This window comes from Oncorhynchus mykiss, chromosome 27 (genome assembly GCF_013265735.2).
Source record: "Oncorhynchus mykiss isolate Arlee chromosome 27, USDA_OmykA_1.1, whole genome shotgun sequence".
Lineage (NCBI taxonomy): Eukaryota > Metazoa > Chordata > Actinopteri > Salmoniformes > Salmonidae > Oncorhynchus > Oncorhynchus mykiss.
In genome coordinates this window covers 11,980,480-12,008,007 of record NC_048591.1, presented here as the reverse complement: position 1 = coordinate 12,008,007, position 27,528 = coordinate 11,980,480, and the positions used below count along the sequence as shown (strand labels likewise).

Below are 27,528 nucleotides of genomic sequence, written 5' to 3'. Positions count from 1 at the left end.
AGCATCTGTCTCCTGGGGCCTTAGATGAAATCCTACCTTTCATCACATAGTCGGATGTTAAGACATCATTACCAGCTGGAAATCAGTGAAGCTATGCAGGTCCAAGAGACTATTTACTATCGACCTGCTAATCACGAGTTAATACATGCATGATGGACGCACTCTGGCAACAAAACCCCTCCAAGCCTCTGTTTTACTTACAACCACAAAACAGCTCCTTTTCCTGACTCTTCATAGTTCTGACCGATTGTGAGGATGTTCGCAGGCTAACCGCTAGCTACATTTGACCCTGGACTGAGGTCAAATGAAAGAAAATGAGATTAGTGATAATCTGGGTCTAGGACTGCAGCCATAAAAGGAAAGAGCTTGGCTTGACAGCTCCCCAACAACCTCCCCCCTTCACCTCCCCCGCACTGATGTCCCTTCAAGGCTAATCCCTCCAAAATGGTTTGTTGGAAATGAAAGTGCTGATCATCATCATCATCATCATCATCATCATCATCTCAGATCAGACAGTGAGACTGTGTTGAGGCTGTCTGTGCATATGTTACCAACATCACTAAAATAGGTTTGATTGACCTGTGAGACTGTTCCCACATGGTTGCAGTATATGACTGTCACTGTATTTTAACATACTGTCACATTTCATTTGATAGCAACTATGAGATGGTGAGGTGAAATCATCATAACTCTGCATTTTAAAAAGGGAGTGTTAAAATAGGAAAACAACTTGAAATGATACTTCCTAGACTTTATGTACCCAAGCAATGAAAGAGCATCTTGTACTTTTCATCATTTTTATTTCACAATCTTCACCAATCGGGATGCGATTTGTCACACTGTGCAAACATTTTCTCAGCCTCACACAATCTCTGCAAACCCTGTTACATAAAATAGCACATAGGGCCGTAAATACTTAGGCCATAACAAAAGAGCTATCAAAGGAGCTCTTTTCTACGGCCCTCTCACTATTTGATTGAAGTAGGGGACTTGTTCTGTCCTCTCCGTGGCCTTTGAAATACCCTAGTGTAAAGGAGTACGGGAGCTGGCCAAGTAAATACACTGAAGTGAGCTGAACTGAAGTGATTAATCCTCTAAAATGGCGCTGAAGAACAGTGTACACCGAAAGTGCAGACAACTAAATTGGACCACTGAGCTAAAGACAGAGGTCTCTGGACTCCCTGGGGCCTAGTGGCACCAACATCCACTCACTGCAGACATGATATAATGCAGATATTTGTTATAATGCACAATATTTAGCACAAGCTTCAGTCATTTCCATTTGCAGTCCGTGTCATCGAAGTAATGACAGAAGTAATAGGAAAACAAACATTGTGATCTGTGGTGAAGTCAGAGTAGAGACTGTCACTGTAAAAGAACATAGTTTATCCTTGTAAAAAACTACTGATTAGGTTCAATACTTCCATAGAAGGCACAGAAGAAGGCACAGTTTGTTTCCCCCCCAATAGCACAAGACAAAGCACCTGAACACATTGGAGCATATGAACATCCATATAGTAATGGAACCAACTTATCATCTTTTAATCAGATCTCAGGGAGCTTCCCAGCGTCGAGAACACTTGACCTAATGTGCTTTCAGATAGATACCTTGTATGAATTAAAGGTCCATGGTTATCAAACCTGCAATATTTCTTAGCTCCTGCGTTTTACGGGCGAATTGACAGAGACAAATGCTACCCAAAGTCCTTTGGGGCGAGAATCCATCAAATACAAGCAGCATGTGAACCAAGAGAACTCCAGCGTTCTTTAGTCAATGAGGCTTAAGTGGCTTTGAACACAGGGTGACGTTAAATCAGTCATACCTCTTGTGCAAGTCAACATTCTGTGATGTCACCTGTGGTGTGGGGTACTGCCACCAGCAGGGTATTTTAGAGGGCTGAGGCATGGCAAGAGAAACACAGGGCATCTAGGCAAGACAGCATTGCTCTGAAGACATCTTTCTGGGCACAGAAAATAGCTTCTCAAGGAGGTCACTAGCAAACTGAGTGTCAAATTTTGATGTGAATCAATGGTTAGACAAACATAGGCAGTCATTTTTATTTATAGGTTCAAACCTCTCTCTTGGGAAGGACCAGCAAACATGCTCTGCGACACTAACTTCTCCACCTTGACTGTATCCAGCAATCCTTCAGTCTTAATCAGGCTACTTGCTATGACTGCCAGTTTACAACAGTCCTACTTCTAGCAATGGTTATCCACCGCTAGATGCAGATTCACTACATATTTTTATAATAGAAACCTAGGGCTAAGACCAGGTTAGTGCCAACAACAGCCGCACATACTTTCGGTTAGATGTTTATCTTGTCATAAATGTGTATGAGCTTAGCCCTTGATGCTTATACTTTTAAAGATATTCAAACACCTCCCTCTGCAACTGGATCTTGCACTTCCTGTCGGGCTGCCCCCAGGTGGTAAGGGTAGGTAACAACACATCCGCCACGCTGATCCTCAACACAGGGGTCCGAGTCATGCATGGCCGTGCAGTCATGAGTGAACAGGGAGTACAGGAGGGGGCTGAGCATGCACCTCCTGTACTCCCTGTTCACTCATGACTGCACGGCCATGCATGACTCCAACACCATCATTCAATTTGCCAATGACACATCAGTGGTAGGCCTGATCACCGACAACAACAAGACAGCTTATAGGGAGGAGGTCAGAGACCTGGCCATGTGGTGCAAGGACAACAACCTCTCCCTCAATGTGATCAAGACAAAGGAGATGATTGTGCACGCCCCCATTCTTATCGACAGGGCTGTAGTGGAGCAGGTTGACAGCTTCAAGTTCCTTGGTGTCCACATCACCAACAAACTAACATGGTCCAAGCACACCATGACAGTTGTGAAGCGGGCACGACAAAAGCTATTCCCCCTCAGGAGACTGAAAAGATTTGTCATGGGTCCTCAGATCCTCAAAAGGTTCTACAGCTGCACCATTGAGAGCATCCTGACTGGTTGTATCACTGCCTGATATAGCAACTGCTCGGCCACCTACCACAAGGCACTATAGAGGGCAGTGCGAACGGCCCAGTACATCACTGGGGCCAAGCTTCCTGCCATCCAGAACCTCTATACCATGCGGTGTCAGAGGAAGGCCCTAAATATTGTCAAACACTCCAGCCACCCTAGTCATACTGTTCTCTCTGCTACCACAAGGCAAGCGGTACCGGAGCGCCAAGTCTAGGTCCAAGAGGCTTCTAAACAGCTACCCCCAAGCCATAAGACTCCTGAACATCTAGTCAAATGGCTACCCAGATTATTTGCATTGCCCCCCCCCCCCTCTCCACACCACTGCCATTCTCTGTTGTCATCTATGCATAGTCACTTTAATTAACTCTATCGACATGTACATACTACCTCAAATAACCGGTGCCCCCGCACATTGACTCTGTACCGGCACCCCCCTGTATATATTGTTATTTTTTAATGCTGCTCTTTAATAACATTTTATAACTAGGGGGCAGTATTTTCATTTTTGGATAAAAAACGTTCGGGATATTTTGTCACGACAAGATGCTCGACTATGCATATAATTGACAGCTTTGGATAGAAAACACTCTGACGTTTCCAAAACTGCAAAGATATTGTCTGTGAGTGCAACAGAACTGATGTCTTTTTACGCATTTATGTTGAAGATTAGCCGTAAGGGACCACATTTAGCAAGTGGTCACATGGTGGCTCCCGCAGAAAATCTTGCGTAAAGTACACAAGTAGCCATTTTTCCAATCGCTTCTTATGAGAAACCAATTGCCCCGATGGATATATTATCGAATTGTTATGTGAAAAACACCTTGAGGATTGATTCTAAACAACGTTTGCCATGTTTCTGTCGATATTATGGGGCTAATTTGGGAAAAAGTTTGGCGTTGTAGTGTCGATTTCTCAGCCAAACGTGACGAACGGGAGCTATTTCGGCCTACAAAAATAATATTTTTGGAAAAAAGGAACATTTGCTATCTAACTGGGAGTCTCCTGAGTGAAAACATCCGAAGTTCTTCAAAAGTAAATGATTTAATTTGATTGCTTTTCTTATTTTCGTGAAAATGTTGCCTGATGCTAAAAATTTGCATTTTGAGGCTAGTGAGGTGCTTTTGTCCTCATAAATGTATCTCCTGTGTTTATAATTCCTATGTAACAATTCACCCACTTTAACTGTAAGTGGGCGCTGGGCAAGCCAGTTGGGGTGTCCAACGAACCGGCAGGAGCGTGAGAGCCTGGCGAGCCGGCTGAGGCATGGAAGCCCGAAAATCCGGCTGAGGCAAGATGCCTGTCGATCCCGCTGCAGAGAAGGATCCCGGAGATCTGGTGGAGTGTGGCGTGGGATGGGAAGCCGCCGAGGCAAGGAAACCTCTCGAGCCAGCCAGGGAATGAAAGCCCGACAGGCTGGCTTAGGCATCCCTGGTTCCATTGGCGATGTAATCCACCCCGACAAAAAACAAACAAAAAAAACTCCTGGACCGGCTGGGCGAACAAGAACTGACGATCCGGCTGAGGTCCAACGTGGGATGGGCGCCAACCAAGCCAACCGGGGCAAGGAAACCTCTCGAGCTAGCTAGGGCGTGGAAGCCCGACGAGCTGGCTAGGCACCCCCGGTTCCATCGATGGCGACCCAGAGCCGATGCCACCATACCAACAGGAACGCCAGTACTCCCCGATGCTTCGTATGTTGGCTTCTGTATTCTGTCACGTGATGACGCTGGAGAGACGAAGCAGGTACGGGGAGTAAAACATTTCATATAGAACGGACATGGAACGAGACAGTAACAACATCAGCAAACAGATAACACAGGCAAAAAACAATCAATACAGAGCTGGGGGACTGAGAAATATAGGGGGAGTAATAACAGGTGATGAGTGAGTCCAGGTCAGTCCAATATTGCTGATGCGCATGACGAGGCAAGGCAGGTGTGCGTAATGGATGATAGGAGTGCGTGATGCAGGGCAGCCTGGTGCCCTCAAGTGCCCGGGGAGGGGGGAGAGCGGGAGCAGACGTGACAAATATGAAGTAAACAATAAGTCACTTATGAGAACATTCCCTCTATGTAACGCTTCAATCTGCTTTGAATCTAAATGGATGTATACTAAATACACCTGCCCTGTAACCAATGGTAACCAAAAATAATACCAAGGGTGCTATCAGATATGAATCTGATTCTTTACTTTGATACTATCGGATCCTCTGTAAAGAACAAAACCCTCTCAGTGTTTAGGATCTTTAAACTACAAATTCTCTACAGAAAGAAACTCCTCTTCAATCATTTTAGTTGCCTTCTGAATGGCTTTAAAAAAAAAATGTTTTTGTCTTCTCCCACAATTGAGTGGATTCCTGATCAGACTATAGTCTCTATTGGTTAACATCGACTTTGAATGATTGTAAAATTGGGACAACCCACTTCTCGACCAAAATCCTTAGTAAAGTAAACTACGTGAGTGACTAAGAGCGAAAGCCTGCTGCATGTGTGGAGTCGAAACAGCTCTTTACCAGTGGACTTTAGTGTGACACTGACAGACAAATTACATATGCTGTACAAAGGATTAAATACATCTAATGTGAACTGATTCTTTAAGAAAATAATACAATGACAAATCCCCTGTACCAACATGGGTAACATAATTAAGACGATAAATTCATTGTAGGGATGTAATGATTCACCGATACGGATCAGTGCCTGGTTAAAATGATTAAGATACGAGTGCATCGGTCTGTGGGAGACCAAACTGATCCAAATTTAGCATGCATGCATCGGTCAGAATACCAATTTAAACGTTAGGAATCGCTGATCCACTTAAGTTTTTTACTCATATTGTTTTATTCTGAAAATACCTCTTATCTGTTGTGACTGAATTGATGTGTCCTCTCCTTCAGTTCAGTAGCCTATCAAACTTGATGCATGTAACCGAGTATGACTGCCTCATCATAAGCACTCTGTTACATTGCATCGGATGTCATTCATTTGAATGGGGACCATCCACAACGAAGTGGAAACCCAACACCCCCTTACAGTAAGAAGGCTCTGGTGTGGGCTGGACGCCGGATACTTTGAACGTCTTCCAAACTCTCCAGTCAGAGTCCATCAAAGAAAAAAAAGTTACCAAACCACAGAAGATGAAAATGTGGTTTTCGAAGACGGGTTTATGGGATAGCTAGCCACTTGCAAACAATTACCCATTAAGTAAGTGCTATTTTAATAGTACAAGTATGTAAAAAAAAAATACACATTGGTTGTTAAGCCAATTATACTTTGACTGTTGCCTCCTGTTTTAGTTGGATTGTGATGGTAATGATGTTTGTTTTTGATAATAATTATTAGGTGGAGGTCGCTAGCTACAGTACAGCCAAAGCAAAGCTTTTAGCTAGCTAGCTGCTCTGTAATACAGCTTGACTTGCTAGAAAGTTATACAAACAAGTTGAGGAAAAAATAACTAAACAAAACATGTTTTATTATCAACAGAAACAACGAATGAAAAGGTCATATTTTGTAAATGCGATCTCTGACGAGAGACTAGGCTCTCCTCCATTTTGTCTTACGTTGTGAAACGCTATTCTGTACTGTACATCCAGTAGCGGAACGAGCTTGCATGAAGTTGACGTACGGCGTAATGAAATATGTCACAATGTAAATGGGTCGTGCAGAGTGCACGAGACACAGCTTCTTGCGCCAACGAGAGGTAGGCCGATTCCTGTTCTAATAGGCTATTTGTTCATCTGGCACCTTCAGCATTCAGATGCTTGTAAAATGGCTTTCACAATAGCCTACAAGAGTGGACGCAACTCACATCCAACTGCTGATTGCGGTTTTCAATCATTCAGATTTGATTTAGATTCAAGTTCACCATAAGAAATAGTTTTGGTAGAGAACCTCTTCGTGAAATTCCAAACGGTCTAAACCATTCGCTTTCGAGACGGGGATAAACATTTCTAAATGTAAATATTGACATTGTACTACTAGATTTCAGATAAATGGTGGAGTGACAAAAAGCATACATTTCTTCCCACCCCTAATCTGATAGTGGGGTGGTACTGTAGTTTGCCCAATGGCTCAGCTCAGGTGCCTATACACACCATTGACACCCCTCACACACACACACACACACACACACACACACACACGCACACGCACACGCACACGCACACGCACACACACACACACACACACACACACACACACACACACACACACACACACACACACACACACACACACACACTACCAGAGAGCCACTCATCTCAGACAGATCCAGCTCAAAGAGGCTCAGCTCCTGAGCTCCTATCAGCTGCAGATATGAATTTAAAATGGAAAATGAATGTGTTCATGCAACAACAAAAAAGGTCATCGCATCAATTCGTTCCCCTAATCAAACCAAATGGCACCGAATCGTTTCAAACTCAAAATATATCGTTTCTGTATCGGATTGGTGCCCATGCATCTAAATACGTATCGAATCATTCATGAAAGGAAAGATGCACATCCCTAATGAAATTATATTTGAACAAAGCTAACCATTTTGTATTGTGCACTGTTAGAGTAATTGGTGTGATCACAAACACTTGCAGGTTGCCTACTTTCTGGACTGTTCAGGAGGTTGGATGCTGGTGTAATGATAGAGATTAGGCTTGGCCGGTATACTGTATACCGGGCAATTTTGAAATAGCCAAGGAATGGTTTTTCAATACCGTAAATACCGTTGAAACCATTTCTTTGAAGTTTTTCAATAAATTGTAATATTTGTAGCTACTGCAGTCAACTTGTGCAGTACCTTAGGAGATAAAGCAGATCACGTTCTTCATTTCACCTGTCACATTGTTTTACATCATGAAGCTTACTATAGTTCCCCAGAACAGTTGAGTCAGTCACGTATTTGTTTGTAAATGGCACAATGGGAGAAAGCGGGAGCAGGTCCAGCTTTGTATTGACAGGGGTCGCGTTTTATATTGAGAGTCAATTGTGTTTAAAAAAAAACTCAAATAGAAAGATCAGGGATGTGCAACTATTGTTTTCCTTTACAGATAATTCATGAGTGCAACACATTCGGCAGAAAATAGCTTAATTTTCATCAGATGACAACAGAAGTGCATCACTATTTGGCTGGCAGCCACACAAATAAATTAGCTTACAATGAAAAGCAAGGTCTTTTTTTTGCAAAAACAATGCATGGCCATCATATTTCTAATGTTTAGCATAGAAAGAATGTAGCCGGCTACATTTCCTAATGTTTTGTTTAAAGTTAATATTTCATTTTTACCTGAGAAAAGTAGGCTGGCTACACCCAGAAAAGTACCCGGAGAAAAGTAGCTACACACCAGTAAGAGCGCCGTCTTTTCATGGAATGCCCGTTCATGAATTCTTATCCGAGTGGAGGAGTGCAACAGAAGCACAACTTTGACTGATGTTGAGCAGAAATTACAAGAAGCATTTTAGATCTGCTCTTACAAAACGCAGCAAGAGATTTATGCATTCTCAAAAGAAAAATCCTGTGTGAAAAACACAGATTTCTGCATTAACGTGACCCCTAAGTTTAACTTTCTAGTTATCTAAGCAAGTGGCTGAACCAATAAGGTGACAAGGCGTTTACTTTCTGCTCTGTTTGAGAAGTCAAAGCCCTTTGGATGAGTTATTTGTACAGCTGCCACTGCTTGATTTTGTTGCGTTTTTTCTCCTTAATGTTCTCGGCCCTTCAGCTCCTCCCCCATTTTCTCCAAGCAGAACAGGCAGGCCCGTTTTCCTAGCAACTCCAGACAGACACAGTCTGTACACATGCTGCTTCAGAGCCAGTACTGTTCTTCCTTCAGACAAGCATGTGTCAAAACTTTCTTAATTTGCACAACGTCCCTAGCTCACATTCGCTTGTAAATGTCCAAACTCCCCAAAAATTATATTGGTTAGCTACTACCTATATATGCATAACTTTAGGAGCTTGATTTCCTGTCTTTGCAATTCATTTATTTTCATTTGCGCTTGTTAGCATATTTAGCTAGCAAACTCCATGGAAATTCGCTATTACATGTGCTAATTCTGATAGCTTTCTCATAATCGACACTCAATGGGATTTTTCAGGCTTTTTTTGGCACCCCCTTGTGTACTAAGCCGGTAATACCGTAAATCCTGGGATGAGAGAAGGACGGTATGACGATATAAAAACCTGATAGATATGTTAATATGCACAGTGATTTTGACACATCACCAGGCTGAAGGGAGCTCAGGGAATTCTGGGAAGCTGAGAGAAAGTTTGAGGACAGAGAAAACAAACTAGGCCTGAGCCAAATAAATGCCTAACTGTCAAGCAAAAAACTGCCCCAGTAACCTCTAAAATGCCTTTAGAGTAGACATCTATCCAGGTGAGAGCACCAACACGAAGATCGGCCAGCCTAGTCAAAAATAATGTCATCTTCACAATAACAACTACACAACGTGCACATCCTTCGACCGCTTCAACTCCAGTTCAGCATGTGACACAAACAGAAGGCTCTCAGATGGTTCAATCTCAATGACGCAGAAATGTCTCAACTGTCGGCGAAACTTCAAATTGGGGAGATGTCCAACCAAACACCCCCATCCCCCACTACGCTACCCCTCCCTTCAACCTCAAAACAAAATGGGACAGGGAGATAATGACGAAGCTGGCAGCCGCACATCTTTTCAAACTGTAACCGCATCATGGGTGAAAATGAAATTGATTTGAAAATCCTGGCTCTGCCAGGGCAGAAGCAGAGAGGATTATGTGGTGATTGTACTAATGCTGTCTGTCCCTGGTCTCCCCGGCTTTGAATCAGGTCACTACCCCATCAGAGCAGCACTGGACAGCACTGTGAGAGATGCTAAAAGCCCTTGGGAGGCTCTAAACTGTAAAAAACCTGCACTCAGTCGGATGACTTGTTGAGAGATAGCGGTCCTTCGGGGGGGGGGGGGGGGGGGGGGAACATGTGAAATTGTGTAGCACGGTTTCTCTCCTTATGTTCCAGCCAATGTTTTTTCCTATTTAAAATGTGACAATGCTTGTGATATGGTTGCGGCATGTATAATCATAGTAATAGTTGCAAAACATTACTAATAGTACCAAAAAAGTTTAACTTGACCCCCATTTGTTATTTAAGATAAATATTTCTACAATAGGATCTTGAAATAACAGGAACACAAAAACCATTTCACCTATTCAAAGTCATTGAATTCACATTTTTCAAATCAGGACACAAGAGCCATTCATGTCTCATAACTGAATTATGTAAATGTGTTCAGATTTTGTTTATTTTCTATCATCTATCCCATCTATGGCACGCAGTGATGTCCTCTGTGGGTTACTTGCCAAGGATTCCTGGTAGTGTTAAGCCCCTATGAACATTACAGTACTGGAGACGAACACTTACAGTAAGTGCCCTCCTTCTGAGTATGCTAACGAACTACTTATCAATAACTGCTCTTCCAAATTGAAAATCCATGTTTGGAGTCAATGACGTGGCAATTGTTAGAGGTAATGGGTGATTTATATGGTCATAATAACACAACCACATTACTCTAATAGATTTAGTGGATCTTTTGGACTTGACAAAATGTGTGAAAAGTGACCCACACAGAGAACAGACAGGATAATCAGTCTGGTATTTACAGTAAATTATCAATGTGCAGTTCTTAAAGAGAACAATGAAAATGCATTTTCGGTAGTGGAATTATGCAAATGGTCATAATCTCTTAACTGTGAGGTTTGGATTTGGATCGGGATCTGTGAGTCAACAGTTAGCGAAGCCATTCATTTTCTGCTGGGATCAATAGCAGCTAGTATTGTAATCAACACTTGAATAATTCTCTGTTGTAAAATCCTTCAACACTCAGAGGCAATCTCTTTGTAAATCCCACCACAAACCAAAAAGTAGATAAACTTAAAATAAAACGGCCTGCTCATTATAATGAGAATTGACGACATTCCAACACTTATACTGGAGAGGTTTGGGTGTGTTTCAGTAGCCTTGAAAACAAATACTATTAAATGAGCTGAAAAGTGTTCCATCCTTCCATACACTTGAAACTATGCCCCAAATTACATGGAACCAGTATTGAGTAGGCATCCTTTATCTGGTTTCATCCTCAAAAGATGGAATGTCTGACATACTGTAGATAGACCATATTCCAGACACTGACACACTTACAGTTGAAGAAGTTGGAAGTTTACATACACCTTAGCCAAATACATTTAAACTACATTTTTCACAATTCCTGACATTTAATCAGAGTAAATATTCCCTTCCTGTCACGGCCTGACCTTAGAGCCTTTTTATGTCTCTATTTGGTTTGGTCAGGGTGTGATTTGGGGTGGGCATTCTATGTTTTGTTATCTATGATTTTTGTATTTCTATGTTTTGGCCGGGTATGGTTCTCAATCAGGGACAGCTATCTATCGTTGTCTCGGATTGGGAACCATACTTAGGTAGCCCGTTTTCCCTCCTTTCTTTGTGGGAAGTTGACTTTGTTTAGGGCACATTGCCTTTAGCTTCACGGTTTGTTTGTAGTGTTTGTTGTTTTTGTCGGCGTCATCTTCATTGCTGAGTGGCGTTTCAGGTTATGTCGATATAGGATTTTTTTCTGAGGTCTTGGCTGATTTCTTTTAATTTTCCCATGATGTCAAGCAAAGAGGCACTGAGTCTGAAGGTAGGTCTTGAAATACATCCACAGGTACACCTCCAATTGACTCAAATGATGTCAATTAGCCTATCAGTATCTTCTAAAGCCATGAAATAATTTTCTGGATTTTTCCAAGTTGTTTAAAGGCACAGTCAACTTAGTGTATGTAAACTTCTGACCCACTGGAATTGTGATACAGTGAATTATAAGTGAAATAATCTGTCTGTAAACAATTGTTGGAAAAATTACTTGTGTCATGCACAAAGTAGATGTCCTAACTGATTGGCCAAAACTAAATCAATTTTTAAAATGATATTTAATGACTCCAACCTAAGTGTATGTCAACTTCTGTACAACTATACAGCAGAAAAGAAAAATCTTGTTTTGACAACAAATGTTACAGGAAAATGTCAAATAAAATGAGATTTCCTTCAAACGTGAGCTGAACTATAAGGAGATAGTAATTCCCTAGATAACATTGCACCATCCTTTCAAGGCCACATTAGCCATCAAACCACAATGTATTCCAGTCTGATCCTGATCCGATGCATACGGGGCCATATTAAAGCTATTGTTTGGGATTCTAAAAAGAACAAAACAGCCAGCCCGCCACATTTTGGTATACAACTGAGGGATGAGGCTGGTGAAATGTAACCTTTTTATATGTACATATGAATAATTGAAATGACCATTATAAGGATTCCCAGATCCCAAATTGTAGCTTTAAAATGCTACACAGGGCCTGCTATGTCGCTACATCTCTATGAGAACCTGTTTCACAGGTCTTGATATCTGAACCTAGCAGGTTTCAAACGCACTGAGCCTTTCATACTTTAATTGAAAAGGGATATTCGGGTGTCTGACATCCGGGCCTAAGGGCAAAACACAAGCCCGCAATGATCTCCACCCAAATACCACGAAAGGGAGCGGATATTGTCAAATCAATGATAATTGACCCGGAGGAGAGCAATCCCAGTGTCTGTGTCATTAATGCTTTAATAAGCAATTGTCAATTATCTGCGCTTCTCCCACATCAGAACGCACCCTGCAGGCCATGGACTGCCAACTAGTGAAAAAGCAATTAAAAAGTAAAGCATTGTGACACAGAAATGCTGCAAAGGGATACAAAATAACTTTGAGATCCAGCCGTGATACTCTGTGACTGAGAAGGATTCATTTGGGTTGTTGAGGTGGTATCAATCTCGAAGTAGTTCAGTATGTGGGACACTTTCACTGCAATCTAAATGTTTGGGGATGTAACAAGACGTTTGGGATATGAATTTAGTTGAAGCACGCAGAGAAGAAAATGTTCAACTGGTATTAAGTCAAATGTCAGCCAAAGACGTCAATAAAACGTAATCTGCATGATTCTAAGCCACAGTGGACTTCTACAGTACTTAATCTAAAGAATGCGTCAACATAGACTGCTGTACTAACGCATTCATGTCATGTGAATCTCATCTCTTGTATACGAGACTGACTTAAACAATCTTAGGGTTTAACAGATTAACTAGCCAAGCAAATGAGGTTAAAAATAACCTTTACAAATCCTTTATTTGAATCAATATCAAAGTGTTGATGCTGAAAAAGGACAATTATTTTGGTAACTTTACTTGCATGTGTTATAAGGCCCTTTTTCTTTGTCATCTTAGGAACATTGTTACTAGTACACCACAGCTACTGTGTAACAAAAATTGTTTCTTTAAGGGTTCAGCTCCACCTATGCCTGTAATGTCATAACTAAGCCGCAGGCATCGGTAATGGAGTCAAGGCTATATTATTTCTCTAGGCCACGGATATCCCAACAGCACAGCAAAACCAGCTTATGGAATCACATTGGCTACACTTTCTCATGCAACAAATGACTACCCTGGGGCCCCCCCTGAAAGTTCTCTCAGTGGCCCTTGTTCTTTTATATATTTTTTTTTTATCCGATTTGTCTGTTGAAACTGGGGAGTGAAAAATGCATGTTGTTCGGTCGGGCTACTGGGCAGACAACTGCAGTTTGTTGTGTAGTCATTGACTGAGTTAACTGTTAAAAAGTCAACTTGAAGTCCACTTATGTTCACGAATGCAACTTCAGGAATCATGTTTTAATATTAGGCTCACTGAGTGACACTGTATGGAAGGAAACAACTAGGCACTGAGTAGAACATATATTACTGTACAGGCCAGGTGACGGCTAAACTCACTCTTAATTGAAGGAAATGAATGCACTGAGTAAACTGATTGACTGGATTTTTAAATGGATATCAATTGGTGAGCCTTTAAAAGTAACCACGTTGGAATTTGATTGACTTGATGATCAAGTAATTGAATTGATGGAAGTGATTAGTGAGAGGAAATCCAGTAAGTGGATTATAGCTCCTAAACCTGCTGGGCCTGGCTGTGACAACACCAGAGTGATCAGCACACCTTTTGACCTACAGGTTAACAATATAGGCTACCACAGGTTTTTAGATATTCCCATTGCTGCACTACTGCATCACCATGAGAGGATCAAGTATACCGTTCTCTAAACTGAAAGTTAAATGTTGGTCACTCTTTTTGTAACTTTCAACAGGTCTTATGTTGCGTCAGATGATGACGTTAATCTGTACAATCCCTCACTCCTTACAGACGACAAGTGCGACAATTAATTAAATGGTAGTGTGATATAAATGTTCAGGTCTAAAGACGCTAGATAATTATTGAATTCATGTCTTCAATATAATATCTGAATGTGATTTGCCATTAGAACATGATGGTGTGCTCCGATACAGTCTTATGTAGGAGAACATTTACAGTGACTTGATACAATATACTTACAAAAGTATGTGGACACGCCTTCAAATTAGTGGATTTGGCTTCCAGCCACATTTTATACAGGTGTATAGAATTGAGCACACAGCCATACAATAGACAAACACTGGCAGTAAAATGGCATTACAGAAGAGCTCAGTGACTTTCAACGTGGTACTATCATAGGATGCCACCCTCCCGTCAAATTTCTGCCCTGCGACAGCTGCCCCGGTCAACTGTAAATGCTGTTAGTGTGAAGTGGAAACGTCGAGGAGCAACACCGACTCAGCCGCGAGGTGGTAAGCCATAAAGGCTCACAGAACGGGACCACCGAGTGCTGAAGCAGGTAGCGCGTAAAAATGGTCTTTCCTCGTTTGCAACACTCACTAACGCATTCCAAACTGAGCAACGTGAACTGTTCATCGGAAGCTTCCTGAAAAAGGTTTCCATGGCCGAGCAGCCGCATACAATTGTAAGATCACCATGCGCAATGCCAAGCGTCGGCTGGAGTGTTATAAAGCTTGCTGACATTGGACTCTGGAGCAGTGGAAACGCGTTTTCTGGAGTGATGAATCACGCTTCACCATCTGGCAGTCCGACGGACAAATCTGGGTTTGGTAGATGCCAGGAGAACGCTTCCTGTCCCAATTCATAGTGCCATCTGTAAAGTTTGGTGGAGGAGGTTCGGGCTCCTTAGTTCCAGTGAAGGGAAATCTTAACTCTACAGCATACAATGACATTCTAGACAATTCTGTGCATCCAACTTTGTGACAACAGTTTGGGAAAGGCCCTTTTCTGTTTCAGCATGACAATGCCCTTGTGCACACAGAAAGGTACATACAGAAAGAGTCTGAGTTTGGTATGGAAGAACTTGACTGGCCTGCACAGAGCCCTGACCTCAACCCTGACTGCGAGACAGGCCTAATCGCCCAACATCAGTGCCCGACCTCACTAATTCTCTTGTGGCTGAATGGAAGCAAGTCCTCGCAGCAATGTTCCAACATCTAGCAGAAAGCCGTCCCAGAAGAGTGGAGCCTGTTATAGCAGCAAAGGGGGGACCAACTCCATATTAATGGTAATGGTTTTGGAATTAGATGTTTGACGAGCAGGTGTCCACATACTTTTGGTCATGTAGTATGTGTGTTGATATATATATTACAGCTTGGCATGCAGAGGCACTGTAAGGCAATACAGCCCAGTAGGGGCGTGTCTGGGTCAATGATTCCCAAACTCCATAGACAACCCATCTACTGCAGTCAGCGAATATAAAACAATACTCTCTTTGTCTCTGTCTGGTGCAATGCATGCACCTCACAATGGGTATAAAACCTAACATTGCTTTATTAAGATCAGATTGCTCTCATTTAACATTACACAAAAAGAAAAATATCATACATAACATCAATAAAGCAAAATTCCTAGCTATGTTTTCAGACATTTCAGTCATTATGGTTCATTCTTAACCATGTAGGCTGTGCCACAAATAAACTCTACATGAGCATACTTTTCAATTCAGCGGTAAAAAAAAAATCAGCAGGTGTGTGTGAGGGAGAGTGAGTTAAAGAGAGAAATATTGTTGTTGTGTCTTGCATAATTAGTTTTGGGGAGGGGGAGGGGTAATCATAGCCCCTCACTGACCTGCCAGTCCAAAAACACATGGCTGTGACCACGTGACTAATGACATCTGTGTCCAACAATAACATAATAGTCTTAAATTGACAGCTTGCATTGTCTGGGAGGTGATTAAGTATAAGGCTAAATCTACTCCCGACGTAATTGGCACAAAGAAAATATGGATTTCATTCACAGTGAAGCGCTTTGGACTTATTTTTCATAACCGGGTAATATGGGCTGTTGTGCAATTCGGAAATCAAACTGCATCGTTATGTATTGTAGGCTACCCCACGCAGCACTTGCCTGTACTCTCCCCCATTGAAAAGAGTAGCCTCCTATAATCTGCCGCTTCCCGGACATCATTTTGGGGCAATTCTATGACACACTTAACGTTTTCAGTGATTTCCAATAAATACCAGGGCAATGTCGTTTAAATTAGGCTACATCATTATTTTGCAGTTTGGGGATGTTTTAATTAATGTGACTGTGGCATAGCCTACATAATAAACCAGGCTACGGAGCAACATCAAATCGCATATCAGATCAAAATGAAAATAAGTATCTTGAAATCCACACTTTCAAAAAATATGCATATTTTTATCACTACATTTATCATACCCTACTGATGAGTATTTCACTTAGTTTATGTCTTATTTAATGTAAAACACCCCATGTGACATTTCAATATTTTAAATGAGAACATTGGGCATCAATCAGTAGCCTACACATTAGCGAATGTGTCAATTGTATCATTGATCATTTCATTCCATGCTGGTTCTATGCTTTGCATACAAAACTCAGCATGACTTGGAGGCTGCGGATGAATGGAAAGTTGGACAGGGACCTTACCTGATAACCGCTGTATCACCCTGGCGGATAGTAATGTTGTCGGTCGCTCGCTGCATATCCACACTTCGGACGGGGAACCCTGTAGGAATAAGACACAGGAGTCTGAAAAAAGAAGCCTGCAATTGCCTCCAACACGGTCTCCTTCCGACCAGCATTTCGAACTGGGCGCGCAGAGATCCCAGAGAAAGTGTTTGGACTTATAAAAGGGAATTGAAGTGGCGCTCCGACCCTTGGCAATAACCTACTCCACGACAAAGTGTGACCAGGGGTTTCTATGATGTTGAGGAAGATAAATACGCGTTGAAACAACGAAAGCAAAATGGCTTGTAGGAAAACATATATTCCGTAAACCCTCTCTGAAAGCCCTGTATTCCACTGTGCTTTCAGCTCCCGCGTAAAGGCTGCGATAGACAGGCAGCAGAGTTCTTTAGAGGTGGGGAGGAAATTCAGTCCTCTCCAGTCACCAGCGCCTCTCACTCTAGAGCTCTCTCTACCCGATTACCCCACCCCCGCTTATACATCGCACTGCTGCCCCCTTCACGAGAGTCTGATGCGCCTTTTTTGGTTGTCACGACAACAGCACCAGCTGAGGTCCCTTTCTACTAGACACAACTGCGGTCGGCAGCTGAGAGGAGAGGAAAGTCATTGGCTATGTGTCTAAGTAAATGCCTCGCTTGTTGTTCTAGGTCCACAGTTAAGACTACATGCCAACATGGTCATGACGTAACTCAAATAAATTAGAAGGAACATTTAGTTAATTAAATCATATTTATGGGCTTACAGGTTCACATTTTAATTGGTTGATATAATATATATATATATATATATATATATATATATTATATCAACCAATTAAATATTAAATATAAAATATTATATATATATATAAAATGTGTGCCGCAGGCTTTTCAGCTGTAAAAACCCACAGTATTGAATGCATTGTGCTGGCTTTCCCTCATACATAGAAATAGAATGATAATTCTATTATAATTCTGTCATTCTATTTCTATGATCCCATATAGCCTATTTCAGGTATTTCAAGATGACTGTAGGGCCACCAGTATAGCCCAGCTTAATTGCTCAACACTGAAGACCTTGTCGAGCGGTATGCAGTATAGCCAGGTAAGGTAAGGTGACAAGGTGCACAACATCCTTGCTTGTCTAATGTCACCTCAATTCACCTCTGGAGGTTACCATCCTACTGCTGACACCAACAGAACTGTGCCATATAGGGGTCTGAATGCCAAACGGCTTCTTAACATCTTCTACCCCCCCCAAGCCATAAGACTCCTAAACAGCTAATCAAAGGGCTACCCAGACCCCTCTTTTACGCTGCTGCTACTCTCTGTTTATTATCTATGCATAGTCACTTTAACTCTACCTACATGTACTTATTACCTTAATTACCTCGACTAACCGGTGCCCCCGCACATTGACTCTATACCAGTACCCCCTGTTTATACAGTAGCTTCACAGTTGCTTTTTACTGCCTCTGTTTAATGATTTGTTACTTTTCTTTTCTATTTTTTACTTATCTGTTTTTTTTACTTAACACTTTTTTTCTTCTTAAACTTCTTTAAAGCATTAAGGGCTTGTAAAGTAAGCATTTCACTGTAAGGACTTGATGTAGCTTATGTTAGATTTTTTGTTGTCTCAAAATATTATTTACGTGTTCTATTTTGTAAGCTAATATATTTCTTAAAAGGCTACAGGAACATATTCAACAGTGAACAGTGAATACGCTCATCACATTTAGCTTGGATAAAGTCACTTAAGATGAAAGAGCTGATGGGTAGAGTTGTTTATTGTTTATAGGGTCATGCCCAATCTGTCATCATAAAACTGTGTCTAGACACATTGGCTTTGATTTTGACAAGGATGGTAATTATAATCACTTTGGCTGTCACTGGAGCAAGGGCAAGAGATGCAAGGGCATGCCTTCAACTTCATCAGAAATGTAAATGTGCCAACCCCAATGTGCCAACCAATAAGTTTTTTTTTTTTCTTCTTTCTTGCTAATCAGGAAACAGATTTAATAGGCTGTGTCCTTATGTTCAATCACTCCACAGTTTAATTAATTGTTAAGTGAAATCATACAGTATTGCACAATTGATCACAGTGGGAAAAAGAGTCAAAAGCATCAGCATTCACCGCATGGCGTCTTCATCTGCGACATTGAACCTGGGTTTATATCCTGAATAAACACCACTATTTGTTATTATGATTAATGATCAAATGTAATCCTTTGTTGACTGCCAATGTAGCCTACAGCAGGGATCATCAACTAGATTCAGCTGTCTGACAATTTTTTTTTTTCTTGAGCGGATGGTCAGGGAGCCGGAACGTAATTATAAATCATTTGTAGACTGCAAATTGACCACAAGAAGCCCAAACAGATTTCCCAAATTAAAATCAATTGGAGCTGATTTGCTGGTGTTTTTACAGTATTTTATGTCCAACTTAAAAAAAAATGCAATAAAAAATTACTCAGAACATGGGGGGCCAAATAAAATCACACGCGGGCCAAATTTAGCCTGCGGGCCAAATTCAGCCTGCAGGCCACCGATTGGGGAACCCTGGCCTACAGGAACCGTCTGTGGTTCAAATAAATTGTAAAGTATGGCACTAAAACACACTTGGCTTCTCAGTTTTATCATCAGCAGCATGGTGCAATGAGGCTTCAGTGTGAGATTAGTCCAGAATGGAACTGCATCTGTGAGAGATTGGAGCATTTGAGCATAATTAATATGGGACAGTTCATGGAAGTGCTAATATTAGTGCATTAGAGGGAGCACTAAAATGCTTTCCGCTGTGGATCATCCTCATGCTCCTTAGAACAAAATGTCAAACTCCATCTTCCATTTTGAAAAGTAACTGAGAAGTTTTTGCCATTTTAGAGACAATAGTTTGCACACTGCCAAGCTCTATGCATACTAAGGCCCATTGATTTTAAGTATGGATAAACTCTTCTATTCAAATGCTGGGCCAGATTAATTAAGCATGTGAATAAGGATACAACATTAAAGTAGATCAATAACACATTAATATTAAGATAATTAATGAAACATTAAAGTGACAATAATTTTTGTGATTCACTCACTGACTTTCATGTTCTAGCTTTGCTCTTGTACTCCTCGGAAAATGATTGATACATATTTTGTACCAGTGCAAAACATTTAACTTAACTTAACCTGGTCCTAAATATACCATTTAAACATTATGCTCATTGTCATAGGCTTTCCACTGATACATGGCCAAGATCATTTAGAGCTACACCCCCTCTCTCTTCCTCCCTCAGTCCGTACATTATCCTACTGCATTCGCATTATCCTACTGCAGTACAGTTACGTGACTGAGCACCAAGAACACAGAGAAGACAGGGAGAGAAAACGCCCCTCCTCCCTTTCTTTCCTCCTTATTTACCCACCATACCGTCAACATATGATATGGTTACTGTTCACCTATTGCCGAGCCTGAACAAATGGTCAGTGATACTCCACTGCTCCTGTCCGATCACCCTTCCCTCGTCCACACACTAGACTAGAGAAACCCACTCAGCCCACCCCGCTCTTCCCCACATACTGTACACTGCTGACGGAAAGAAGCCTGACAGACCTAGTACCATGCTATTGGGCAGCTCCAAGCTCAGGGGATACCAGAGGGGTATTTTGAAACACTGGAAAACCCTGTTGCATGTTGGGAACTACATGCTGTGTTATGCAAGTCACATGGTAACACAGTATTAATAGTACTAGCTAGTGAATTTGGATGTTAAAGGTACAGTATTGTCACGGATCTCGCCGAAGATGGTGCCTCTTTCTGTTCGGGCGGCGCTCGGCGCTCGTCTTCGCCGGCCTATTAGCTACCATCGACTCCCTTTCCGTTTGTTTCTGTTTATTGGGTTTAATTGGGTACACCTGTTTTGAGGTAGTGTTTGTTTGTAGGCTATTTAAGGGCACTAGGCCCGCTGGGTATTTGTGCGGGCTTGTTCTCTGTTATTTTGGTGTTGGTGTATAAGTGTTATCTCATTATTTTCCGGACAGTTTTAGTCCTGTGTATTTTGGACGGGTGGTTTCTTACGCCCTAGTGTTGGCATGTCCATGTCTCCGCTGTCGTTGGAATAAATAGATTCACGTACGATATTACCTGCTCTCTGCGTTTGACTCCTCCACCGGACCATTTGTAGAAGTCGTAACAAGTATGAATAGTTATAAGTCCACATGCATGAAGGATAGCATTATAGAGAAAAACAACCGTAATCCTACTCACCTATTTAGCATATTTATGCTTACTCATAACATGCAGCATTGTGAAGATTTGTCATGACTATTGCAATTTGCTCCACATGTCTGGAGAAAGTTGTTCCTCTGTCTTTGACCAAACTGTTATTGCCTAAGAGGAGAATGTAGTGAGAGAACACTGAGTGAGTGAACTGTATTGAGAGAACATTGAATGAGATTCAAATGTAGAACCTGAAATGAGGTGCACCAATATTTTTAACGGTTGTCTTCCTCCTGACGACGAGGAGGAGGAGTAGTAGGAAGCATCGGAGGACCAATGCGCAGCGTGGTAAGTGTTCATGATATTTATTATAACTCAGAACACTAAAGAACAAAACAATAAAGCGACAACGAACGAAACGAAACAGTCCTGTACGGTGATAGCACAAAACAGAAAATAATCACCCACAACTCAAAGGTGAAAACAGGCTACCAAGGTATGGTTCTCAATCAGGGACAACAATTGACAGCTGCCTCTGATTGAGAACCATACCAGGCCAAACACAGAAATCCCAAATCATAGAAAAAAAAGAACTGTCCCACCCCAACTCACGCCCTGACCATACTAAAACAAAGACAAAACAAAGGAACTAAGGTCAGAACGTGACAATATGCCTGATTGAGGCCCATTTAAAGCCTGCCAAGCTGACCAAAGAGTGTCTGTTATTCCCTCATTAAACAATCCCCCTCTCCAAAATCACAAACTCATAAATATTGGAGAAGCAATTTCAGGTAAAAAAGGGTTCATCATTATTGAACTCTGCCAGGCATGATTCTTCATGAACTGTGTAGGGTAACCTGGTTATGAAAACCAATGGTTCTATGACTATTACTAAAATTTGGGTGATCAATGAGGCATTCTCACCCATGAGATCACGCTATTAACTAACATACTATGGCCCGTGTCAAAAGGGAAAAGGGAACATTAACAAACACGCCCACCTACAGTGTGTTCTGATTAATTCCATTCTCTTTGTGGGGAAAAAAGAGTGGATGCATAATTTACCTTGACATTCCCGTCATACCCGAGCTCCTGGCAGCGAAATGCATGATATGCAGGAAAAAGGATACGGTACCCGCACTCAGCAATATATCACAGGAGGAACACATTGAATTACACCTTGGCCTGATGAGCCGTGTGTCAGCAAAACTAAAGCTGGCAGCAAAGACAAAAGAGAATGGCAATGTTGTTCTCAAAGTGGTGATTGACCTCCTTTTAGGGTTTCTGATGAGGGAGAAACCTTGTCAGGGCCTCAACTAGTACTGAATTCCAAATCAACTACCTTGGCACTACCGTAGGATATTGCTGAAAGTATCAGATTGATCAGGTTCAGGATCAGGTGTAAAATGATGGGTGGGATTTTTTGGCACATTATTTACACCTATCCAATTGTTTCAGATCTACAGGAATGCGTAGGAAGTATGGGCTAGGAATACATTTGGAAATCAGCAAAAGTGTGGTTTGCTGTTAGTGTAAATCTCTGCCTATTTGGTGACGTTTCCTCTGTCATCAAATTCTGTCCAGTGAGTCATGAGATCTTTATGCTGACGTCAGTGCTGATAATGTCCAAACTGATATTCAAACGCACGGCGAGCAAGTTTGTTTTCATTCCCAGCCATATAGATTGATTACAAGCCAAGCCAGATAAACTAAATAATCATATTGTGTGTGCAGTGTTTGGATCCAAAACATCAGTCACACCAATGTGTTCTCTGGTAACAGACATTCCTTAAATATTTGGCTTGGCAAAAGCTATCATTGTTCCACCACAAATAGATTGCGTCACACATGGAATAAACAACAAAAAAAAAACAACTTGGTCGACATACAGTTGAAGTCAGAATTTTACATACACATAGGTTGGAGTCATTAAAACTATTTTTTTTCAACCACTCCACAAATTTCTTGTCAACAAACTATAGTTTTGGCAAGTCGGCTAGGACATCTACTTTGTGCATGACACAAGTCATTTTTCCAACATATGTTTACAGACAAAGTCACTTATAATTCACTGTTTTACAATTCCAGTGGGTCAGATGTTTACATACACTAAGTTGACTGTGCCTTTAAACAGCTTGGAAAATTCCAGAAAATGATGTCATGGCTTTAGAAGCTTCTGATAGGCTAATTGACATCATTTGAGTCAATTGGAGCTGTATCTGTGGATCTATTTCAAGGCCTACCTTCAAACTCAGTGCCTCTTTGCTTGACATCATGGAAAAATCAAAAGAAATCACCTCAGAAAAAAATGGTAGACCTCCACAAGTCTGGATCATCCTTGGGAGCAATTTCCAAATCGCTAAAGGTACCATGTTCATCTGTACAAACAATAGTACGCAAGAATAAACACCATGGGACCACGCAGCCGTCATATCGCTCAGGAAGGAGAAGCGTTCTGTCTCCGAGAGATGAATGTACTTTGGTGCAAAAAGTGGAAATCAATCCCAGAACAACAGCAAAGGACCTTGTGAAGATGCTGGAGGAAACAGGTACAAAAGTATCTATATCCACAGTAAAACAAGTCCTATATCGACATAACCTCAAAGGCCGCTCAACAATGAAGAAGCCACTGCTCCAAAACCGCCATAAAAAAGCTAGACTATGGTTTGCAACTGCACATGGGGACAAGGATCGTACTTTTTGGAGAAATGTCCTCTGGTCTGATGAAACAAAAATAGAACTGTTTGGCCATTGTTGTGTTTGGAGGAAAAAGGGGGAGACTTTCAAGCCGAAGAACACCATCCGACCGTGAAGCACGGGGGTGGCAGCATCATGTTATGGGGGTACTTTGCTGCAGGAGGGATTGGTGCACTTTACAAAATAGATGGCATCATGAGTTAGGAAAATTGTGGATATTTTGAAGCAACATCTCAAGACATCAGTCAGGAAGTTAAAGCTTGGTCGCAAATGGGTCTTCCAAATGGACAATGGCCCCAAGCATACTTCCAAAGTTGTGGCAAAATGGCTTAAAGACAACAAAGTCAAGGTATTGACATGGCCATCACAAAGCCCTGACCTCAATCCTATAGAAAATGTGTGGGCAGAACTGAAAAAGCGTGTGCGAGCAAGGAGGCCTGTAAACCTGACTCAGTTACACCAGCTCTGTCAGGAGGAATGGGCCAAAATTCACCCATCTTATTGTGGGAAGCTTGTGGAAGGCCACCCAAAACATTTGACCCAAGTTAAACAATTTAAAGGCAATGCTACCAAATACTAATTGAGTGTATGTAAACTTCTGACCTACTGGGAATGTGATGAAAGAAATAAAATCTGAAATAAATAATTGTCTCTATTATTCTGACATTTCACATTCTTAAAATGAAGTGGTGATCCTAACTGACGTAAAACAGGGAATTTCTACTCCGATTAAATGTCAGGAATTGTGAAAAACAGAGGTTAAATGTGTTTGGCTAAGGCGTATGTAATCTTCTGACTTCAACTGTAGCTAGGTGGCCAAAGATATTTACCTTCATAAAGTTGATCACAATGCGAAAACACAACTCAGAAGTGAATGCTACAGTAATAAGCATATGCTTTCATTTTTGTTTTCACACAAGATGTTTTTCTCCAAGCCCTTTATTCCGTGCAGAAAATCCATGCTACAATCTTACACAAGGTTAAAATCCTCAGACATTATGTACGGTTTGTGAGGTGAACAGGGACTGAGGTGTGAAAACACTCCACATTCTCTGATATATGAACATACAGATGACTAGATCGTGCATATGGTACAATTGCTGAAATGATAACTCACATGCAACCGAGAGCCAAATCCACAGTGCACAACATTCTCCAAGACAAGGCCAAAAGACTTGTGAATTCTTACATCACTGTTCCAACAATGTATTCTGTGATCAAAGGGAATCAAAAACATCTGATATGGGTCAATCTCCATGCAAATGGGGATCCTGACATTACGGTCGATGGTTGGAGAAGGTAATTCTGAAGGCGAGACGGTGGGAGTTTGACCTTTCTCAGAGTCTTAGCTCTATGTATCCCGCTGGAGATGATCGCCTCACATACTGTAGCAGCAACATTATCTTCTCCAAAGAGTTAATATCCAACCCTCAGGTCATTCTTTTGCTATTCATTTCACACACAGGCTGTCCACATAGAGGCGTACCAAATAGATAGAGCCATAGAAAAATATTGTATTGAATGCGAAAGCACAAGGAGAAAAGCAACTGAACACTGAGGTGTCGACGAAGGTGTTGACATACTGTACAGTACACATACTATCATACAGGTTTCGTTGATTGTTTATGTTTTGTATACTGCAAATAGCTATTACTTGTTAGACTCAATGCCACAAACAGCCAATGCAGACACTATGTGCTATCACTAGACTCACCGAGTTTCAGTACAGACATTAAGATAAACATTGCGACCAAATCAAGCTATAAAAATCTGAGCACCCACTGTACCTTGCACTATCTACCTCACAGTATATCTTATACACCCTATTTTGGCAGCTTGGATATCCGTTTCGATCAACAACAATTGTTCATTTTACTGTTTCGACCACTTTTAATGTATCCGTTTGTTTCGTTTTTTGCCTCTATTTAATGTTCAGCTTCGTGAGTTGTTGGTGCTTTCAGTTCTTACTTTTCTATGTGGCCTCTTCCACTATATGGGCATGGGAATAGTGGATGACTTGAAGGCAAATCTATGAAACCACAACAAAAACATACCACCGCATGAGACGTGAAGGTTTCACAGGAAAATGGGTTTATTTTGTTTTTGTTTTGATTGTTGATCTGCAAAAGGTCAATCTGGTGGAAAACAAATCCCTCGGGATGTACATTTGAATTTAGGCCAAGCACATGTCCTCCAAAAGGATACCTTCTTGTAGGGATTTGCTGACAAACATCAGGCTAGGTAGTATCATGTATCAATCCTTATGTAGCCCCAGGGAAACATTTTGAATGATGCTCTGATGCTTAACTCCTGGTCAACATTCCCGTTTACAGGCTGGTTGAGGATCTAGTCCTAGGGGTGATCTTTTAGCACCTGATTAGAATTATAGATGAACATGTTCATCATGCGTGACCAGACAGAAGTGCATTAAAATGCAGATTATGAATTGTTGTATTTTAATGAGAGGGAAACATTGTACCATTCAGCTACTAAGTCACTTTAATGGATGTACACATTAGTTTGATGGGCTAATGCATTGATTATTACATATGCGTGGTGAAAATGGAACACTGGCTGAGTTAAACGCTCAAAATCAAGCAAATAGCACTATGGTTAGAGTGGCTGTTTAGTAAGAGCCAAGGGGGATTTAATCCATGAATGAACAGTAAAGATGGGTTAAACCACACATGAGAATTGGTTCTCAGCTCTATGACCACAAATATGGAGACCTTTAAAGCCACACTGTAACGTGGGCCACCAACACATTTAACAAAGGAGTAAATTAATAACAACAAACAACTGCACATTGTATATACACAGATCACACAGCAAAGCAAACAACATGCGCACTCATTCTCATGAAAACAGTAGAAAGTCAGTAGAAAGTAGAAAGTGGACTCTTCCAGCCCCAGATGAATTATGCAGTGCTTCTCCATATAAATGGATAGAGTCCCTTAATAAAGACTGAACGTCCTGGGATCTCTGGAGACAGAAGCCCCAAAGTCCTATCTCCAGGTCCCCAGCCAAAATCTGCATTATTAAAAATGTTCTAATTAGTATACCATATAAAAGTACAGAACACGAACTGCCATCCCCACCGATTTCTTTACACATGGAACGTTTGCTTTAACTTATATTTTTCACGTTTGAATCGAATCCATGCAACAAATGTTGTTGCAGTGCGAAGGAGAGATCAGCAGAATAATTTGAGGGGACCAGGGAGGAGAACTCCCTAATAGCCAATGAGTACACACACAGTCTTAAGAAATGTACACCCCCTTTCACTGTGTCAGCTAATAAGAGGAAATTGAATTAATTTGAATTATCATAGCATTCAATTATCATACAGCCATTACGCCAAGAGTGGAATCTACTATTGTTCCCTACGATAGATCAGGACATCTAAGCTTATGGTACAGCTAATGCTAGGAGGAGACAGTAGTATCTTCCACCCATTTGCTATATGTTAGACTCTAGACTGATCCATTTTCATCTACACCACCTCTATGCACAGACACCCGTAGTAACTACAATACTGTATGCTAATCCAATAGTTTACGCATAGATTGTTTACCGCTGGAGTAGCTGGATGGATTATGTGACTCTTGACCTAAAGAGAACCTGCAGCCCCTCCTACAGCGCTAATTGCTCTATCTGCCAGAGCTGGGTGCTTCTGTTCTGCTCCCTGTTGGAAATGGACCGGTGCGTGATGGAAGGAGGGACGGGAAGGGAAG

At 41.4% G+C, this 27,528-nt stretch overlaps 1 protein-coding gene across 5 annotated transcripts in view; it reads right to left on the bottom strand.

Annotated features, from left to right (window-relative positions):
- The window catches only part of LOC110507545 (limbic system associated membrane protein), a 1,153,754-nt gene that overhangs the window by 117,726 nt on the left and 1,008,500 nt on the right, over positions 1-27,528 (bottom strand). For 4 of the 5 annotated variants that reach the window (XM_021587598.2, XM_021587594.2, XM_021587597.2 and 1 more), the window contains exon 2: positions 16,877-16,955. In XM_021587598.2, coding sequence (XP_021443273.1) covers positions 16,877-16,955 — 79 coding nt within the window. Of the gene's footprint in view, positions 1-16,876; positions 17,470-27,528 lie in introns of those variants that run through there. The other variant, XM_021587593.2, reaches the window with a different exon arrangement.